This window comes from Lepidochelys kempii, chromosome 1 (assembly GCF_965140265.1).
Source record: "Lepidochelys kempii isolate rLepKem1 chromosome 1, rLepKem1.hap2, whole genome shotgun sequence".
Lineage (NCBI taxonomy): Eukaryota > Metazoa > Chordata > Testudines > Cheloniidae > Lepidochelys > Lepidochelys kempii.
The window spans coordinates 216540181-216554761 of NC_133256.1; the positions used below are offsets into that span (position 1 = coordinate 216540181).

At 49.2% G+C, this 14581-nt stretch overlaps 1 protein-coding gene across 1 annotated transcript; it reads right to left on the reverse strand.

The window, feature by feature from the left end:
- Positions 1-356: 356 nt before the first annotated feature.
- LOC140899002 (C->U-editing enzyme APOBEC-1-like) lies at positions 357-13619 on the reverse strand. The gene is made up of 5 exons (XM_073313719.1): positions 13530-13619; positions 11629-11656; positions 10926-11326; positions 3086-3207; positions 357-972 (listed from the first exon to the last, which is right to left on the reverse strand). The coding sequence occupies exons 1-5, from the start codon at positions 13549-13551 to the stop codon at positions 862-864; spliced, it is 684 nt and encodes a 227-aa protein (XP_073169820.1). The 5' UTR covers positions 13552-13619; the 3' UTR covers positions 357-861.
- Between the last annotated feature and the right edge of the window lie 962 nt (positions 13620-14581).

Sequence of the window (14581 nt, forward strand, 5' to 3'; positions counted from 1 at the left end):
CCCAGTGCTGTGTCTTCTCTGTATAAATGCATGTTAAAGTCTGCATTTATATGATGATGTGGGATGAGAGCAGCCTTCTATGACCTTGCAAAGAAAGGCAATATAGGGAGTATGAGGACCAGGTGAGGGCCTAGAGGAAAATTATGGGCTTGAAAAGCTAAAGTTTGGAATGTCAGTTCATTTTAAGAGTGATCACCAGACTCTTCCTCCTCCCACTTAATGAACTCTTAGAACAGTTTGTGATGTCATACACTGGACCATTTTTATGTTAGCACCAATTAGGATTTATTAAGCAGTGCCACATGAATTACGTTTTGAAAATGAACAGACAAACAAAGGCAGTGCTTCCTTTGATTATAGATATTTTATTCAAATATTAAGTTGACAAAAGACAGAGAAAGTAAAACCTAGAAATCTACCAAGAGAAAAATAATTCAAACAAATAACCCAAGAGAATAAATCCTCTCTAAGATCGCTATATATGTAAATGAATAATGAATTAGTTCTTTATAAACTGCATTACACAAAGCAAACCATGTAGCGTTATGTTCATTTGGTGAAACAGCATTGGCTGCAGAATAAGCAAGATACTTTTGTGTTAACTGTGATGGAATAAACCTGTACACTGAGTCACAGGTGTTAACATGACCCAGTCACTGTACAACGTTAAACATTTAAACATGATTCACTTTTCAAAAGGCTACAAGCTGAACTAATGGGAAGGAAATGGCTACGAGTAACTAAATCAAATTGGAATGATTAAACATCCTAGTGTCCTATCAACATTCCTCCCCCATGATGGCCTGGTTCAATACACTTCCAGAGTCTCGTTGGCTGCCCAGGCCAGGATACTGGCGGCTATCAGGGATTGGCTGATGTGAGTGCTCTTTTCTGTTCCTTGTCTTCTACACATAGGCTGAAAATTGGAGTCTGATTCTCACCTGGTGAAATCTCTAAGCAAGAGGGAATGTTCTGGTGAGAAAAGCAACAGTTGAAGTTAATTTCTTTTCTGGAGGTTGGCAGCTTAACATTTGCACTCTTAGACTCATTCTGGTATTTAATGGACAGGGGAGGAACTCCCTGTAACAGCAATCACCTATAATATTAATTGCTTCAAATCTCATTCAGAACCAGGGCAAATTACAAAGGGGTTCTCAGGCATGTTTCATGGTCACAGGGACTCATCTTTAGATCTGGTTGGGAGTATTCCAGCTAAATGGTTTTTCATTAGAAAATGCTGATTCGTGAAATCCAAAACATTTTGTGGAAACATATCGGTTGTGAAGAAACTTTTGTTGGGAAAGTCTCTCAGGACCACCATGGGAAAAGAAAACAAAAGTGGGGGAAGGATGGGGCTGGAGAGGGAGACCGCGACCCCACCCCAGAATAGCCAATGGCCTGGTGGTTTAGACATTCCCCTGGGATATGTGAGACTCAGGTTCAAGTCCATGCTATGTCTCATTCAGGATCGGGGATTTGAACCTAGGGCCGAGATTACACCTAAAACTGCGATAAATTTCATAACATGCGTGATGTGCTCAGGTGAAACTATCCCCCTTTATACTTGAAACAACATAGCTACTGCCTCTCGTGGGGGTAAATTTACCACAGCAACAGAAACCCTTCTTCCGTCACCATAGTGTCTATGCTACAGAGCTACAGCGACGTATTTGCAGTACCGCCGCTGCATCGCTTGTAGTGTAGACATAGCCTGGGTGTCCCAGAGGAGTGTGTGAGTGCCCTACACACCGGGCTGGTGGCTACTCTCGGGAGGGTGCTCTCACTCACTCTCTTCCACCTCCTTGTGGTTTTCACACAAAAACTGAAAAGGTCTCGGGTTTGTTCCAATGCAGACTGAAAACACATCTTGGAATTTCCCATGGGACGGAAATATCATTTATTGGCCAGCTCTTCCCTTCACGCCCTGACTGCGTGTTACAGATCACCCTGCGACACGGGTGATTTGGAAAGGGGAGAGACTTCAGGGGAGTTCAATGAAACATTCAATGGCCCCGTTACTGGGAGGGAATATATAAACCGCATCATAGGCGCCGAATTCTACTGGCACTGGTGGGTGGTTGACCCCCTCTGCCCCCGGCCCCATCCCGACTCCACCCCTACCCAGCCCCCTCCCACCCCATTCCAACCCCTTCCCCAAAGTCTCTGCCCCCTGCCTGCCCCTATTCGACTCCTTCCCCAAATCCCCCGCCCCGGCCCCAACTCTTCCCTGCCTCCTCCCCTGAGCGCACCACGTTCCCGCTTCTCCCCCCCTCAGCTTGCTACAGCTGTTTGGCGACAGCAAGCACTGGGAGGTAGGTGGAGGAGCAGGGATGCGGCACGCTCAGGGGAGGAGGCAGAGGCAGAGGAGGTGAGGTGGGGCGAGGTGGGGCAAGGTGGGGAGATTGGCTGCCGGTGGGTGCAGAGCACCCATGAATTTTTCCCCATGGGTGCTCCAACCGCGGAGCACCCATGGAGTCGGCGCCTATGAATCCCATCCAGACAGTGGCAAGGAAAGCTCTGGTTGGGGGGATGGAAGGCCTGACAACAGTTTTGCAAGTGTCAATGGGCTCTGAGGGAAGGATGTGCGGTATAGAGTTGGAAGCTGTGTCTGAAAGGGAGGTCAGGAAGAGGGGTCTCTAGTTCGAGGACGGGATGTAAGGGAAGAGAAGAACTGGGGCGTTTCTCTGTCTGGAACTTGTCTAGCCATGCTCTAGAACTCACTTTGTACTTGGGCTGAGGAAAAACCCTGCTGTTTTTGTCCCTGAAAGGGACAGGACACGTTTTACATGTATGCTGTTTTGCAGTAAAGCAAACCACAAAGGTGTTTAAACTCCACCAAGGTGTGAAGAGCCTTTTTTCTCCTCCAACCATCCAGCCCTTTGATCTCCTCAGGCACTGAGAGTTTTCCAAGAAACTTTTAGTGTCCCCATGAGCTCATGTGGGAGTCACCGTGTGTTACAGCTCAGCTCTTGGGATCACTGAGCTTTCTAAGGAGGTCAAGGAACTGTCCCGCTCAGACACGGTTCTGCATGTGACTATGGATCATTTCGGCATGCAGTATCCCTCTCCCTACAGTTCTACTGACCTGAAGGATGGACTGGAGTTCAAGAGAATATAGCATTATCCATGGAGCGAAGTGCCTGGGCCAATAATCATCTTTATACTTGTCCTCATCATCAACAAATGTTTTCCAACAGTAGCTATAAACTAGGAAAATGGAACAAATCAGTCATGTGCCAAAGGAGGTATCAGTGGACTCAGTATACACAAAGGTCAGTCAATCTCAAGGGAGCAAGACTAATTTGAGCCATGCAGGAAGAATCAGGGCCAGATTAACCTTTTGTGGGCCTGGCGCCAAACATATCTGTTGGCCCCCATGGAGGCAAAGGAGCATGGAGTGGGGAGGTCAGTCTCCAGAGCAAGGGGCCAGCCAGGAGCAATGGGGCTTAGCATGGTGGGGCCAGCCCCGCTCCACCTAGCCCAGTGCAAGGGCACTGTATACAAACAGGCAGTTGCCAGGCGCACACTGGCCTGCCCAGCCCTGTGCTGCCAGCGTGCCCCTTCCCCTTGGGAGTGGGGCCATGTTGTGCCACACAGCCCCTGACTGCCTATTCCCAGCGTCCCCTGGACCTGCTATGCCCAGCAGCCTCCCACACAGACCCTTCACCACAAATCACAGTGGCCTGCACACCACCCCTGCCCAGCACCCCCCCACACACAGCCACACCACTACTGCCCAATGCACTTCCCCACAGCCCACCACCACAACTACACAGCACCCCACTCAGACCTCCCACTGCCCAGTATCCCAACACACAGAGCTCCCCCACCGCCCCCCAACAGATCCCCCACTGGCCAGCAGCCCTCCCCCATACACCTCCAGGGACCCACTCCCTCACACCCTGCCCCCTGGCCACACTCACCGGCCCTGCTGGAAGGTGACAGCATCTGCCAGGCTGAGCTGGCAGCACGGCCAGGGCCGGTCCAGTGCCAGGGCGGGGAATCACTCCGGCCTTTCGGGACTGGCGCGATTAGCCAGGTCAGGGTCTGCCCCCACCCTGGCCAGACTCCCTCAGGACTCACTTGCCTGGAGATAGGGTGACCATACGTCCCTGTTTGGCCGGGGCAGTTCCCTTTTTAAGTTATGTCCTGGCCATCCTGACTTTTTTGACAAAAACGGGCATTTATCCCATTTGCTTTGGCAAGAGCAATTGAACAAATGCCCAAAAAAGTCCCTAGCGGGGCGTGGAGGAATGTGTGTGAGGGGGGTGCTGACGCGAGGTGTCAGGCAGCTGGACTTGGGGGGTCAACCCCAGGCAGAATGGATCTGGGGGGAGGGGTTAGGGGCCAGCCCCAGCCCCTGGCAGCTGTGTGGGGAGGGTGTCAGCCCTGTCCTGGCAGCAGCATGCAGAGCTCGGGGAGTGGGGGGGTCAGCCCCTGGCTGTGGTGTGGGGAGCTGTGGGGGACGGGTCAGCCACAGTGGGGGATTTAGAGTTAGTGCGGCCCTGTGCTCAGCTTCATTTTTGGGGCCCCTCCTTGGGACCCAGCCAAGAAAAAGGACATTCTCTCTTATCTCCTCCCTGCCCCTGTTTTTCATTCTTTTTTCTTCATCCTCCTCCTATAAGTAATAGCAAGTTAATGAAAATAAAGTGAGGTACCTTGATTGTTTTTGTAGTCTAACTTATTTTTCCACAGGCCACTTGAAAATTGCTGGGGATCTTGGCAGACCACTTAATGATCTTTCCAAATATTGTTTGTACCATTAGCTAACTATTGTAAAGTTCTTTGGATGAGAGTGCTTTATAAAAAATAATGTAAAAAAACATTGGGGTGCGGGGTCTGGCCAGGACTTAGGGTGCGGGAGGGGGCTCAGGGCTGGGGGTGCCGGGTCTGGGAGGGAGTTAGGGTGCAGGAGCGGGCTGCGGGTTAGGGTGCAGGGTCTGGCTAGGAGTTAGGGTGAGGGAGGGGGCTCAGGGTTGGAACAGAAGGTTGGGGTGTGGAGCACTTACCTGGGGCAGCTCCCATTTGGTACGAGGGGTGCAGGTGGGGATGTGGGGGGGTGCAGTAGTCAGGGAGGGCAGGGGGCTGAGGGGTGTGTGGAGGGCAGGGGTGGGGGGGTTGCAGGAGTCAGGGAGGTCAGGTGGCTGGGGTTGTATGAGGGGGTGCGGGAGTCATGGCTGGAAGTGTGTGAGGGTGGTGCAGGAGTCAGGGCAGAGGGCTGGGGGTATGGGCTGGGTTCTTGGGGGTGCTCCCAGTCCCCTGCCCTGAGCGGCTCATGGCAGCAGGCTGTGGGGGGGTATGTGTAGGGGAGTGTTGGGGCCCTGCCTTTGCTCCGCCCTGCCCCGATTCCACCCCCTTCCCCAGGGCCCCACCCCGCCCCTGCCTCTTCTCCGTCTCCTCCCCCGAGTGTGCTGCGGCCCCACTCCTCCCCCTCCCTTGCGCCGGCAAACAGCTGTTCAGCAGCAGGGGAAGCGCTGGGGGAAGAGTTGGGGGAGGGAGGAGCGTGGCTGCCGGTGGGTGCAGTCAGAGCCTGCCCTGTAGCAGGAGCCCCAGGAGCCAGCAGGACCTAGCTTCTGCCCCTGCAGGAGAGAGCAGTGGGCAGGGGGCGGAGAAGAGCTGGCGGGACCTTACCACAGCCCAAGCAGAGAGGGCTGGGGCCCCTTTGGAGCCTGGGCCTGGCGCCATGGCACCATGGTAAACCCAGTACTGTGCAGAATGCTTCTGCTAGGTCACTCTTAGGCTGGACCAGCTGAGGAGACTACAGCACTTGGGCCTCATGTTCTCCAGGACTTTTCCATCTTTCTGTCCAGGGAAGGTCGCATTAAACCAGCCTTGCAACGTTTCATTCACTTATTCACCTGGGACAAGTCATTTATGTATCGAAGGGAGAGTAAAATATCACCTATTTCTTCATGATTAGTAGCAGCAGCTGGACACTCTCCGTGGGTGAGCTGATTTTACTCTGGGGGTAGATTAGAAAAAAGCTGCAAAGACATCCCTGTTGGGAACACTGGGGCATGGCCACTAGGTAACTCGAGGGGATGGAAGACCACGAGTGTCGATGAAGCCCCCTCGCACTAGGCCCCTGTGTCCTTGCCCCCCCCCCTCCTGCCTGGAGGCACTCGCCGCAGCTCTGCGTACTAGGCCCAAGTGTCCTTGGCCCCCCCGCCTGGAGGCACACACAGCAGTTATGCTGAGAATCTGCAACAGTATGTTGCAGAGTCAGACTGCCTGAAACTAAGCAAGGCCAAACAGGGGAGATATGGAAGAACAATGCTGAATAAAGCAGCTTTATGTATAGTTTAACAAATGATACAGAGAATCAGGGAACTAGCTGGGAACTGGATTGGCTGGCTATATGGATACTTGGAGCAGCTTGCTATTGGATAAGTATGCTGGAAAAAAGGATGTATAAAAGCCTGTGTAACTTCCTGCTCTGGTGTGCAGGATTTGAGATTTTATTCTCCCTGTACCTTTTTGCAGCTGCAAATAAACTTTTCTGCTTCTCCACCCCGTTGTGATTATTGGGTGTAGCACACCGGGTAACGAACCACTCAAGCTGTTGTTCAGCCTCTCGGCACTGGGTGCCGGCAACAGCTTTTGGCGTCCCTGGGTGGGCGACGAGGCTGCAATTTAGCCTTGCCCGGACCCCTCCTGAAGGTCAAGGATTGCGGCGAGAACCGACGCCCAGCGCGCACCGGTGAGTTCATCGGGGGCCTCGGAGGAGACGCAATTTGATCGACCCCAGAGGGCACAACGGTGCAACGCACTCATATAGTGGAGAAGCTGTTGTGGACCACGGTGAAGAACCGGTCCCTTAGACGTGGGGGAGGAGCAGCTGCAGGGCCACGGTGAAGAACCGGTCCCTTGGATCAGGTAGGATCCTTTTAAAATCCGGATTATATGCTCTGTTGGAACCTGGGGACGCCCAGAGTTACCCTGTAGGTATGGGACAGGGACAGAGCTCAGAGGTTAGGGCACGGTGTACGCCCCTAGAGTGCATTCTAGCAAACTGGAAGGTATTTGGTGCGGATCCGATGACTAAGAGCCAATTAAAACGATTCTGTACAGTTGACTGGCCTCAATATCAACTAGAGGACCAGGAGTGGTGGCCACCTGGAGGGTCAATTAATTACAACACGATCCTCCAATTAGTTTTGTTTTGTCAGTGAATGGGTAAATGGAATGAACATATGTATGCGCATTTGTTTCTGACTTTATGTACTTGACCAGATATTTTACAGCACTGTAATCTGACTCCGACTGGTTTGGTAGCAGCTAATGTTAGTCCCCAGACCCCCACCCCCACTGTAATGGCAGAGCCGGTGTCCCCTTCGGCCCCCACACCCCCACCGTATAAGGGTAGGATGCCTCGGGTTACAGAGATTGCCCCCTCAGTGGGACTCTATCCTTTGCTTACTGAGACTGTTGTGGCTTGCCCAGGGGCAGACGGACGTCAGGCTACCACTATGCAAGTTTACACCCATGTGCCATTCAATCCAATAGACTAAGCAGCTTTTAAAACATAGGCTGGGGAATTCTCAACGAACGCAAGCAGGTTTATTTCAGTCTTTGAGGGGTGCCTCAGTAGTCACAAGCCGATTGAGACGACTGTAATATCCTCCTGAGAACCCTGTTGTCTGAGGTGGAGAGGGATCAGGTTACAGCTAAGGCAAGGGGAGCGTCAGCGTTCAAGCGAAAAGAAAGAAAGGAAGCTATCTGTCAAGTTCCTCTCCAAATAACCGTGAGCGGCTCAGGGCATTTCTGGGTATGGCAGGCTTTTGCAGGATATGGATCCCAGAGTTTGGACTGTGGGCTAAACCCCTGTACGACTGTGTAAAAGGAGCAGATCATGACCCCTTCTATTGGACCCCAGAGGCTAACAGGGCATTTAAAATCCTGAAAAGAAAATTGATGGAAGCCCCGGCTCTGGGCCTGCCAGATCTCTCTAAGCCGTTTCAGTTGTATGTACATGAACGAAGGGGGGTGGCCCTAGGAGTGCTCACACAGCTGTTAGGAGCATGGAAGCGTCCTGTGGCTTATTTTTCTAAGCAATTGGATCAGGTTGCAAAGGGTTGGCCGGCATGTTTACGGGCGGTCGCAGCTACTGCCCTATTGCTTGAGGAAGCCGAGAAGCTAACATTGGGAGGGGTTATGCAAATCTATACTCCCCATATGGTCCGAGCCTTATTGGCTGCAAAGGGAGGGCTTTGGCTCACCCAGGCTCGGATTGCTCGGTACCAGGCTAAGCTGTTAGAGAACTCTAAAGTCACCCTACAGCCTTGCCCCTCCCTTAACCCAGCCACTCTCTTGCCAGAAACAGAGGAACAGAAACATGACTGTTTAGAGATCATAGATGTCCAGTACTCCAGCCGTCCGGATTTAAAGGATGTACCTCTCCCAAATGCAGATTATGAGTGGTACACTGATGGTAGCAGTACTGTAATAGATGGGCAAAGGAGGGTGGGTTATGCTGTTGTGACCCTCCATGACACTGTGGAAGCTGAAGGTTTGCCTGCTGGGACCTCTGCCCAGCTTGCCGAACTAATAGCCCTGACCCGTGCACTTGAACTGTCAAAAGGAAAGCGGGTCAACATTTTTACTGATTCAAAGTATGCTTTTGGTGTGCTGCATGCTCATGCTGGCCTATGGAAGCAAAGGGGAATGGGAGTTGGGTAAGTTTTTTGTCACAGTATATGTGTTCCCTGTCTGCTGTTCTCTTGTCTCTTCACAGGTATACCAAGGATTCCCAGCCTCTCCCCTTGGACTCTCCCGTTCACTCCTTACAGCCCGGTGACTCTGTGCTTGTTCGCACCTGGAAAGACAAGCCTCTCCAGGAAAAGTGGAAAGGACCCTATACCGTCCTGCTGATCTCCCATACAGCGGCAAAGATCGAGGGACACAAGAACTGGATCCATCACTCTCGTCTGAAGGCAGTACCTGCCCCCTCGTCAGCAGAACAGTGGACCGTCCAAGCTGCTGACTCCTCATCTAGTGACGATCTCGGGCTAAAGCTACTGTTTAAAAGACACAAATAGCGGGCACCTTAATGCTAAAATGGGCCCACCCAGGGACTAAAGACCCTGGGTTGGGAAGACTCTGGTAATAATTAATTGGGTAACATTGTTATTCTTTGTATTGGTATTTCCAAATTGTGCATATTGGGAGCATAACTCCTTTGTTTTGCTTGCGCACCATGTTGCTACTTTAACAAACCAGACTGATTGTTGGGTGTGTGCTCCAACTCCACTGTCCCACAAAACGGGACTGCCCCTTGACATGCTGCCCTTGACCCTAGCAGAATTAGCCACCACCAAAGAGCAGAAAAGAACGGACTCGCCGTTCTGAAACAAGACCTCTTTACAGCAAGCCACCTATCAGGACCAGGAGTATTCAGTTGCAGTACTCACTGAGGGAGTGTTATGTTTTACCCGAAACCAATCTGATCCCTATGGGCATCCTGTGGGAAAGAGCTCCTGTGTTATTACACAGTGGGCTGATGGGTATTGAATAAAGACCAACAGGGGAGGCCAACGGTGTGGGTGTAATGGTTCCTCCCCTTTTAGGGAAACACTTACAAATAATCTTACCACAAAAAAGGGGTTTGAAAATGTAACTTGCCGTCCAGTTAATATCTCCAATGTAGCAAGCCCAAGTGAGAAAACTCAGAGCCAAGGCTGTTGAGTGTTCTCAAAGGTGGGAGTTGTTGGGAACACTGGGGCATGGCCACTAGGTAACTCGAGGGGATGGAAGACCACGAGTGTCGATGAAGCCCCCTCACACTAGGCCCCTGTGTCCTTGCCCCCCCCCCCTCCTGCCTGGAGGCACTCGCCGCAGCTCTGTGTGCTAGGCCCAAGTGTCCTTGGCCCCCCCGCCTGGAGGCACACACAGCAGTTATGCTGAGAATCTGCAACAGTATGTTGCAGAGTCAGACTGCCTGAAACTAAGCAAGGCCAAACAGGGGAGATATGGAAGAACAATGCTGAATAAAGCAGCTTTATGTATAGTTTAACAAATGATACAGAGAATCAGGGAACTAGCTGGGAACTGGATTGGCTGGCTATATGGATACTTGGAGCAGCTTGCTATTGGATAAGTATGCTGGAAAAAAGGATGTATAAAAGCCTGTGTAACTTCCTGCTCTGGTGTGCAGGATTTGAGATTTTATTCTCCCTGTACCTTTTTGCAGCTGCAAATAAACTTTTCTGCTTCTCCACCCCGTTGTGATTATTGGGTGTAGCACACCGGGTAACGAACCACTCAAGCTGTTGTTCAGCCTCTCGGCACTGGGTGCCGGCAACATCCCCTTTACATTTAAATACAATACTGTGTTCTCAAATGAAAGTGAAAGATGGGAGATGGACTGCGCCGGGAAGGAGGCTGGTGTTCTCTGTTTATTCCCTGACTAGAGACAGTGGCAGTATCATACCAGCTTCACCCACACACACGGCTCACCAGTGTGCCTCAGCTCTGAGTTCCTGCCCCTAGCAGGAAAAGGGGCCTTGACTCTTCATGGCTCATTTATGTCTCAGCCTCTCTGCTGGGACAAGGGGATCAGCAAGTGCCAGCAGGGATGGAGATTTTAGTGATTTTTATCTGTACTGCTAGGAACTGGACTGCAAACACCAGCACATTTCACATAGGTCAAAAAATGGCTGTCAGCTACTGCATTTCGGTCACTGACACTCAAGTCTGAAACCAGAGACCTAAAGGGGAAAAGCTCTGTATCCCTTTGCACTATCCCCCCAAGACTTGGGGCCAGACTGGAGCCACTGACCTAGAAGGGAAAAGATTCCATAATCCATTCAACAACCTCAGTGGAGCCATCTGTGACCAGGGTTGAATTGGAACTAGTGCTCTAGAGGGAAAATGCCCCATGTCCCATCTCTATCCCATCCAGCCCCTGTAACTCCATGAGTCATTACCTGGGAGGTCCATGATTCGGATGGACACTCCGATATTCATCAGGCTCCGTAGACCCTGACGATTGTTTTCCTCTTTGTGCAAGTAGATCCGTGCTAAATAAATAACTAGGTTCATATTAGGCTGTTCCATCAGGAAACCCCTGATTGCCCTGCAGCAGTCTCCACAGGGACTCCAGGACATGTACCAGGTGATGGAGCAGTGGTCAGAAGGATCAGATCTTTGCTTTTTAAAGACATCTTCCAGAAAGTAGATTTCAGCATGCTCTGAGAGGGTGTTATGGCAACAGTTCTGCCAGGACCTTTTGCTACTGCTCCATTTTATTTCATAGAGCAGGTAAGTCTCATTGGGAAGGACACTTGGGTCATAATTCTCCATAAATGCCTCCTGGGATATCTTCCCCCTGAAACATGAAAGAGATCCCAAGGATTTACTGACTGCAGCTTTATCACTAAGAGCTTGCCAGTCAAAAAAAAGTTCAAAGTGAGAGCAATGGAGTAGAGGGAGAGATAGATGGAAAGGGGAACTCACAGAAGGATAGAGGGAGACTCAGAGAGAGCAGTGGGGGAAAAGAGACAGAGGCAGGGAAAAAGGAGAGTTAAATCTGGTATCACACTGATGAGCGGGGAAGGAGATCTGACTCTTTCCAGCTCCCTATTTGTCTGTAATCTTGGGAAAATGTGGGTATGATGCTTTCATTCTCACCCCTGCCTGATGCCTCTGGATACATGATCTGTGGGAAAGAGAATAGAGTCACCTGGTGCACAGAGAGAGACATAGGGAAGGCAGACAAACTGAGGTCCCCCCAATGCCTCCTCCCCAAGACCACATGGCCTACAATTGTTCATTCTCAATGGACAATTCCTGTACAATACTGCTTAGGAAAGAAACTCCCTGGTAAGGTGCAGTGTCCTGAGGAGAGTGGGGGTGAGAAAGGTTCTTCCTGGCCCCATATATGGCCATTAATTTAACCATGTATGTGGGGGGGAGAATGCCCATTTCTTGCCATGGAACAGTGAAATAATAATTATTACATATTCATAGAATCTCAGGGTTGGAAGGGACTTCAGGAGGTCATCTAGTCCAACCCCCTGGCTCAAAGCAGGACCAATCCCCAATTTTTGCCCCAGATCTCTAAATGGCTTCCTCAAGGATTGAACTCACAAACCCTGGGTTTAGCAGGCCAATGCTCAAACCACTGAGCTATTCCTCTGCCCAAATTATTATTAATTATTATTATATCTAGTACACCTGCATAGCTCATTAAAATCAATCAGACTCTGGCCATCTGTTCCCATTTATAAGTGTAAGACCCTACCAATATTTAATGAACTGTTATTTCCTTTCTTTTTATTTTAAATGTGGATTGTCCCATATAGGTATTTGAATATAAAATTAATAATCATTATTAATTTAATTTTTTTTTAACTGGAGATTTTTCAGGATATATATTCAGGTTATTTCTATTCTGGAAAAAAAATAAGAGTCCCTTGTTATTTGCACTGAGAACCTGGAAAGCAAAACTAGATAAACAGGGCTCAGGACCACTGAGAACAAATATTTAAAAATCTAGGAGACACTGAAAATGTTCATTTCCTCCTAATCATCGGGAGTTAACATTTAATAAAAACAAAACAAAACCCGTGTCATTAAAATTCCTTGATCAGCAGTTTCTTTGTGCGCTGGTTTCAGGACACTTTACATTTTCAACTCAAATCTGAGAGCCCACACAGGGGCCCACAGAGAATTTCGAAACATGCTCAGCCATGCACAGACACACAGTCAGCTCGGGCCTGATCCAAAGCCCACTGAAACTGTGAAAAGCCTCCCCTTGACGTCGATGGACTTTGGATCAGGGCCATAAGGTACATTTATGAGCAGAGACCGGAGTGGGGGTTTTGCACCAATATCACTATTCAGTGACACTGGTGCAGGTTTTTTTAACATAGGTAAACCCAGACAGACAGACACAAACATATATGTAAAAAGAAAGGGAGTACTAACAAATTGGTTAGTCTCTAAGGTGCCACAAGTCCTCCTTTTCTTTTTGCGAATACAGACTAACACGGCTGCTACTCTGAAACCAAACATATATGTGTAGACACACACAAAAATCAGACCTGTCTGAGGAAAGATGGACCCCATGGGATGTACTAATTACAAAGAAAAACCATTGCTTTAACTCTGATAAAACCAGTATGGCCATCTGCTATAACTTGGAACCAAGAGTGCCTCTGCTCTACTGTATTCTCTCACCTTTTGTCTTTGTAAGAAATACCTGTTTAGTACTGATGTAAGAAAACCATTTTACTGTCAGTGATTTTGTCTGTCTTTACTGACAGGTTAGAAACTAAAAACACTATATGTTTATAAATACACTCAGAGAGCTAAACAAACCAGAGATAGCTATTAAATATACATATCTTATATATATAGATCAACAGCTATACAGATGCACATACATATATATGCCCCTAAATTCATAAGGGCATGAACACACATAAATGTACACATATACTGTATAGACATAAAACCACAAATGCACAGATATATGTATACACTTGCAAACCTGTACACAGACATATGCACAACTGCTCCATCTTTACCTCCATTCCAGCCAGCAGCCATGGCTTTCTCTCACAACAGCCTCCGAGGCTATCTTGTGTTACTGGTGCACTTTTGAGTTTCTATTCCTGAGAAGAAGAAACCTAAGAGATTAGTGAAACCAGCCAGTGATTGGTGATTCAGCTCTGGGAGGTGAGGCTCTGAGTGATGTGGGGGATGAACCTCAGCACTGATGCAAAATTGTGCTTAATGAAACTATTTTAATGTATTCTTGTTGTGTTAGGTTGTTACAAACTTGGCTGTTACATGGGGCTTGGAGAATAATAGCTTCTCTGTTGATATTTGAGTTGCTTGTTTTATTAAATGAAGTGTTCAGGCTAATCCAAGAAACTCCTAGGAAATGCCTGCTTTCTCCCAGCAAGACACAGGCACAAAAAGCTGGAAGGGGTTGTCTCTCCTCCTAAAGGAGTGTGAAGAAATTCTTTTTCTTGGCTGAGCTAGAAGCCTCTTCTTTTAACCCTTCTTCTCCCTTTCTAGAGCAAAACTTCAGTTCTAAGCTCACACAAGGAATTCCAGCAGTATTCCTATCAAAAACTGATTCCGCCGTTAAACACTCTGAAGTCTTTGTGTCATTAAGAATCCATGTGACTAATACAGAGTCACATCCCTCAATGGGCATCAAGAGAGACAATTATTAAGATGTGGCCCCTCCATTTCTCGTTTCTCTAGACTATAAAATGTAGTAATTTTGGAAATACATGTGCTTGTTGCTCACGACTTGAAACAGCCCTTTCAGCTCGCAGTGACAACTTGGAGTTACCACAGGCACCCAGAGGTGTGGCAGAAATGGAAGGGAGATGGGCAATATTTAGTGCAGGGGAATCATATATCCTTTGCCACAATACTGGCATTGCTCCCTGCGTGGTAAGGCAGTGTAGGCCCAGAACTGCCCTTGAAATTCTCCCCCACCCCCAGAACACACAGAAAGGAGGCACCATGGAGGGCATTTGTGTAGAGAGCAACCTGCAGAGGGCACTTGTCAGTTGGCCTAGGCAACTGGGCAGAGACTCTGTCATCTATAATTGGGACAGGG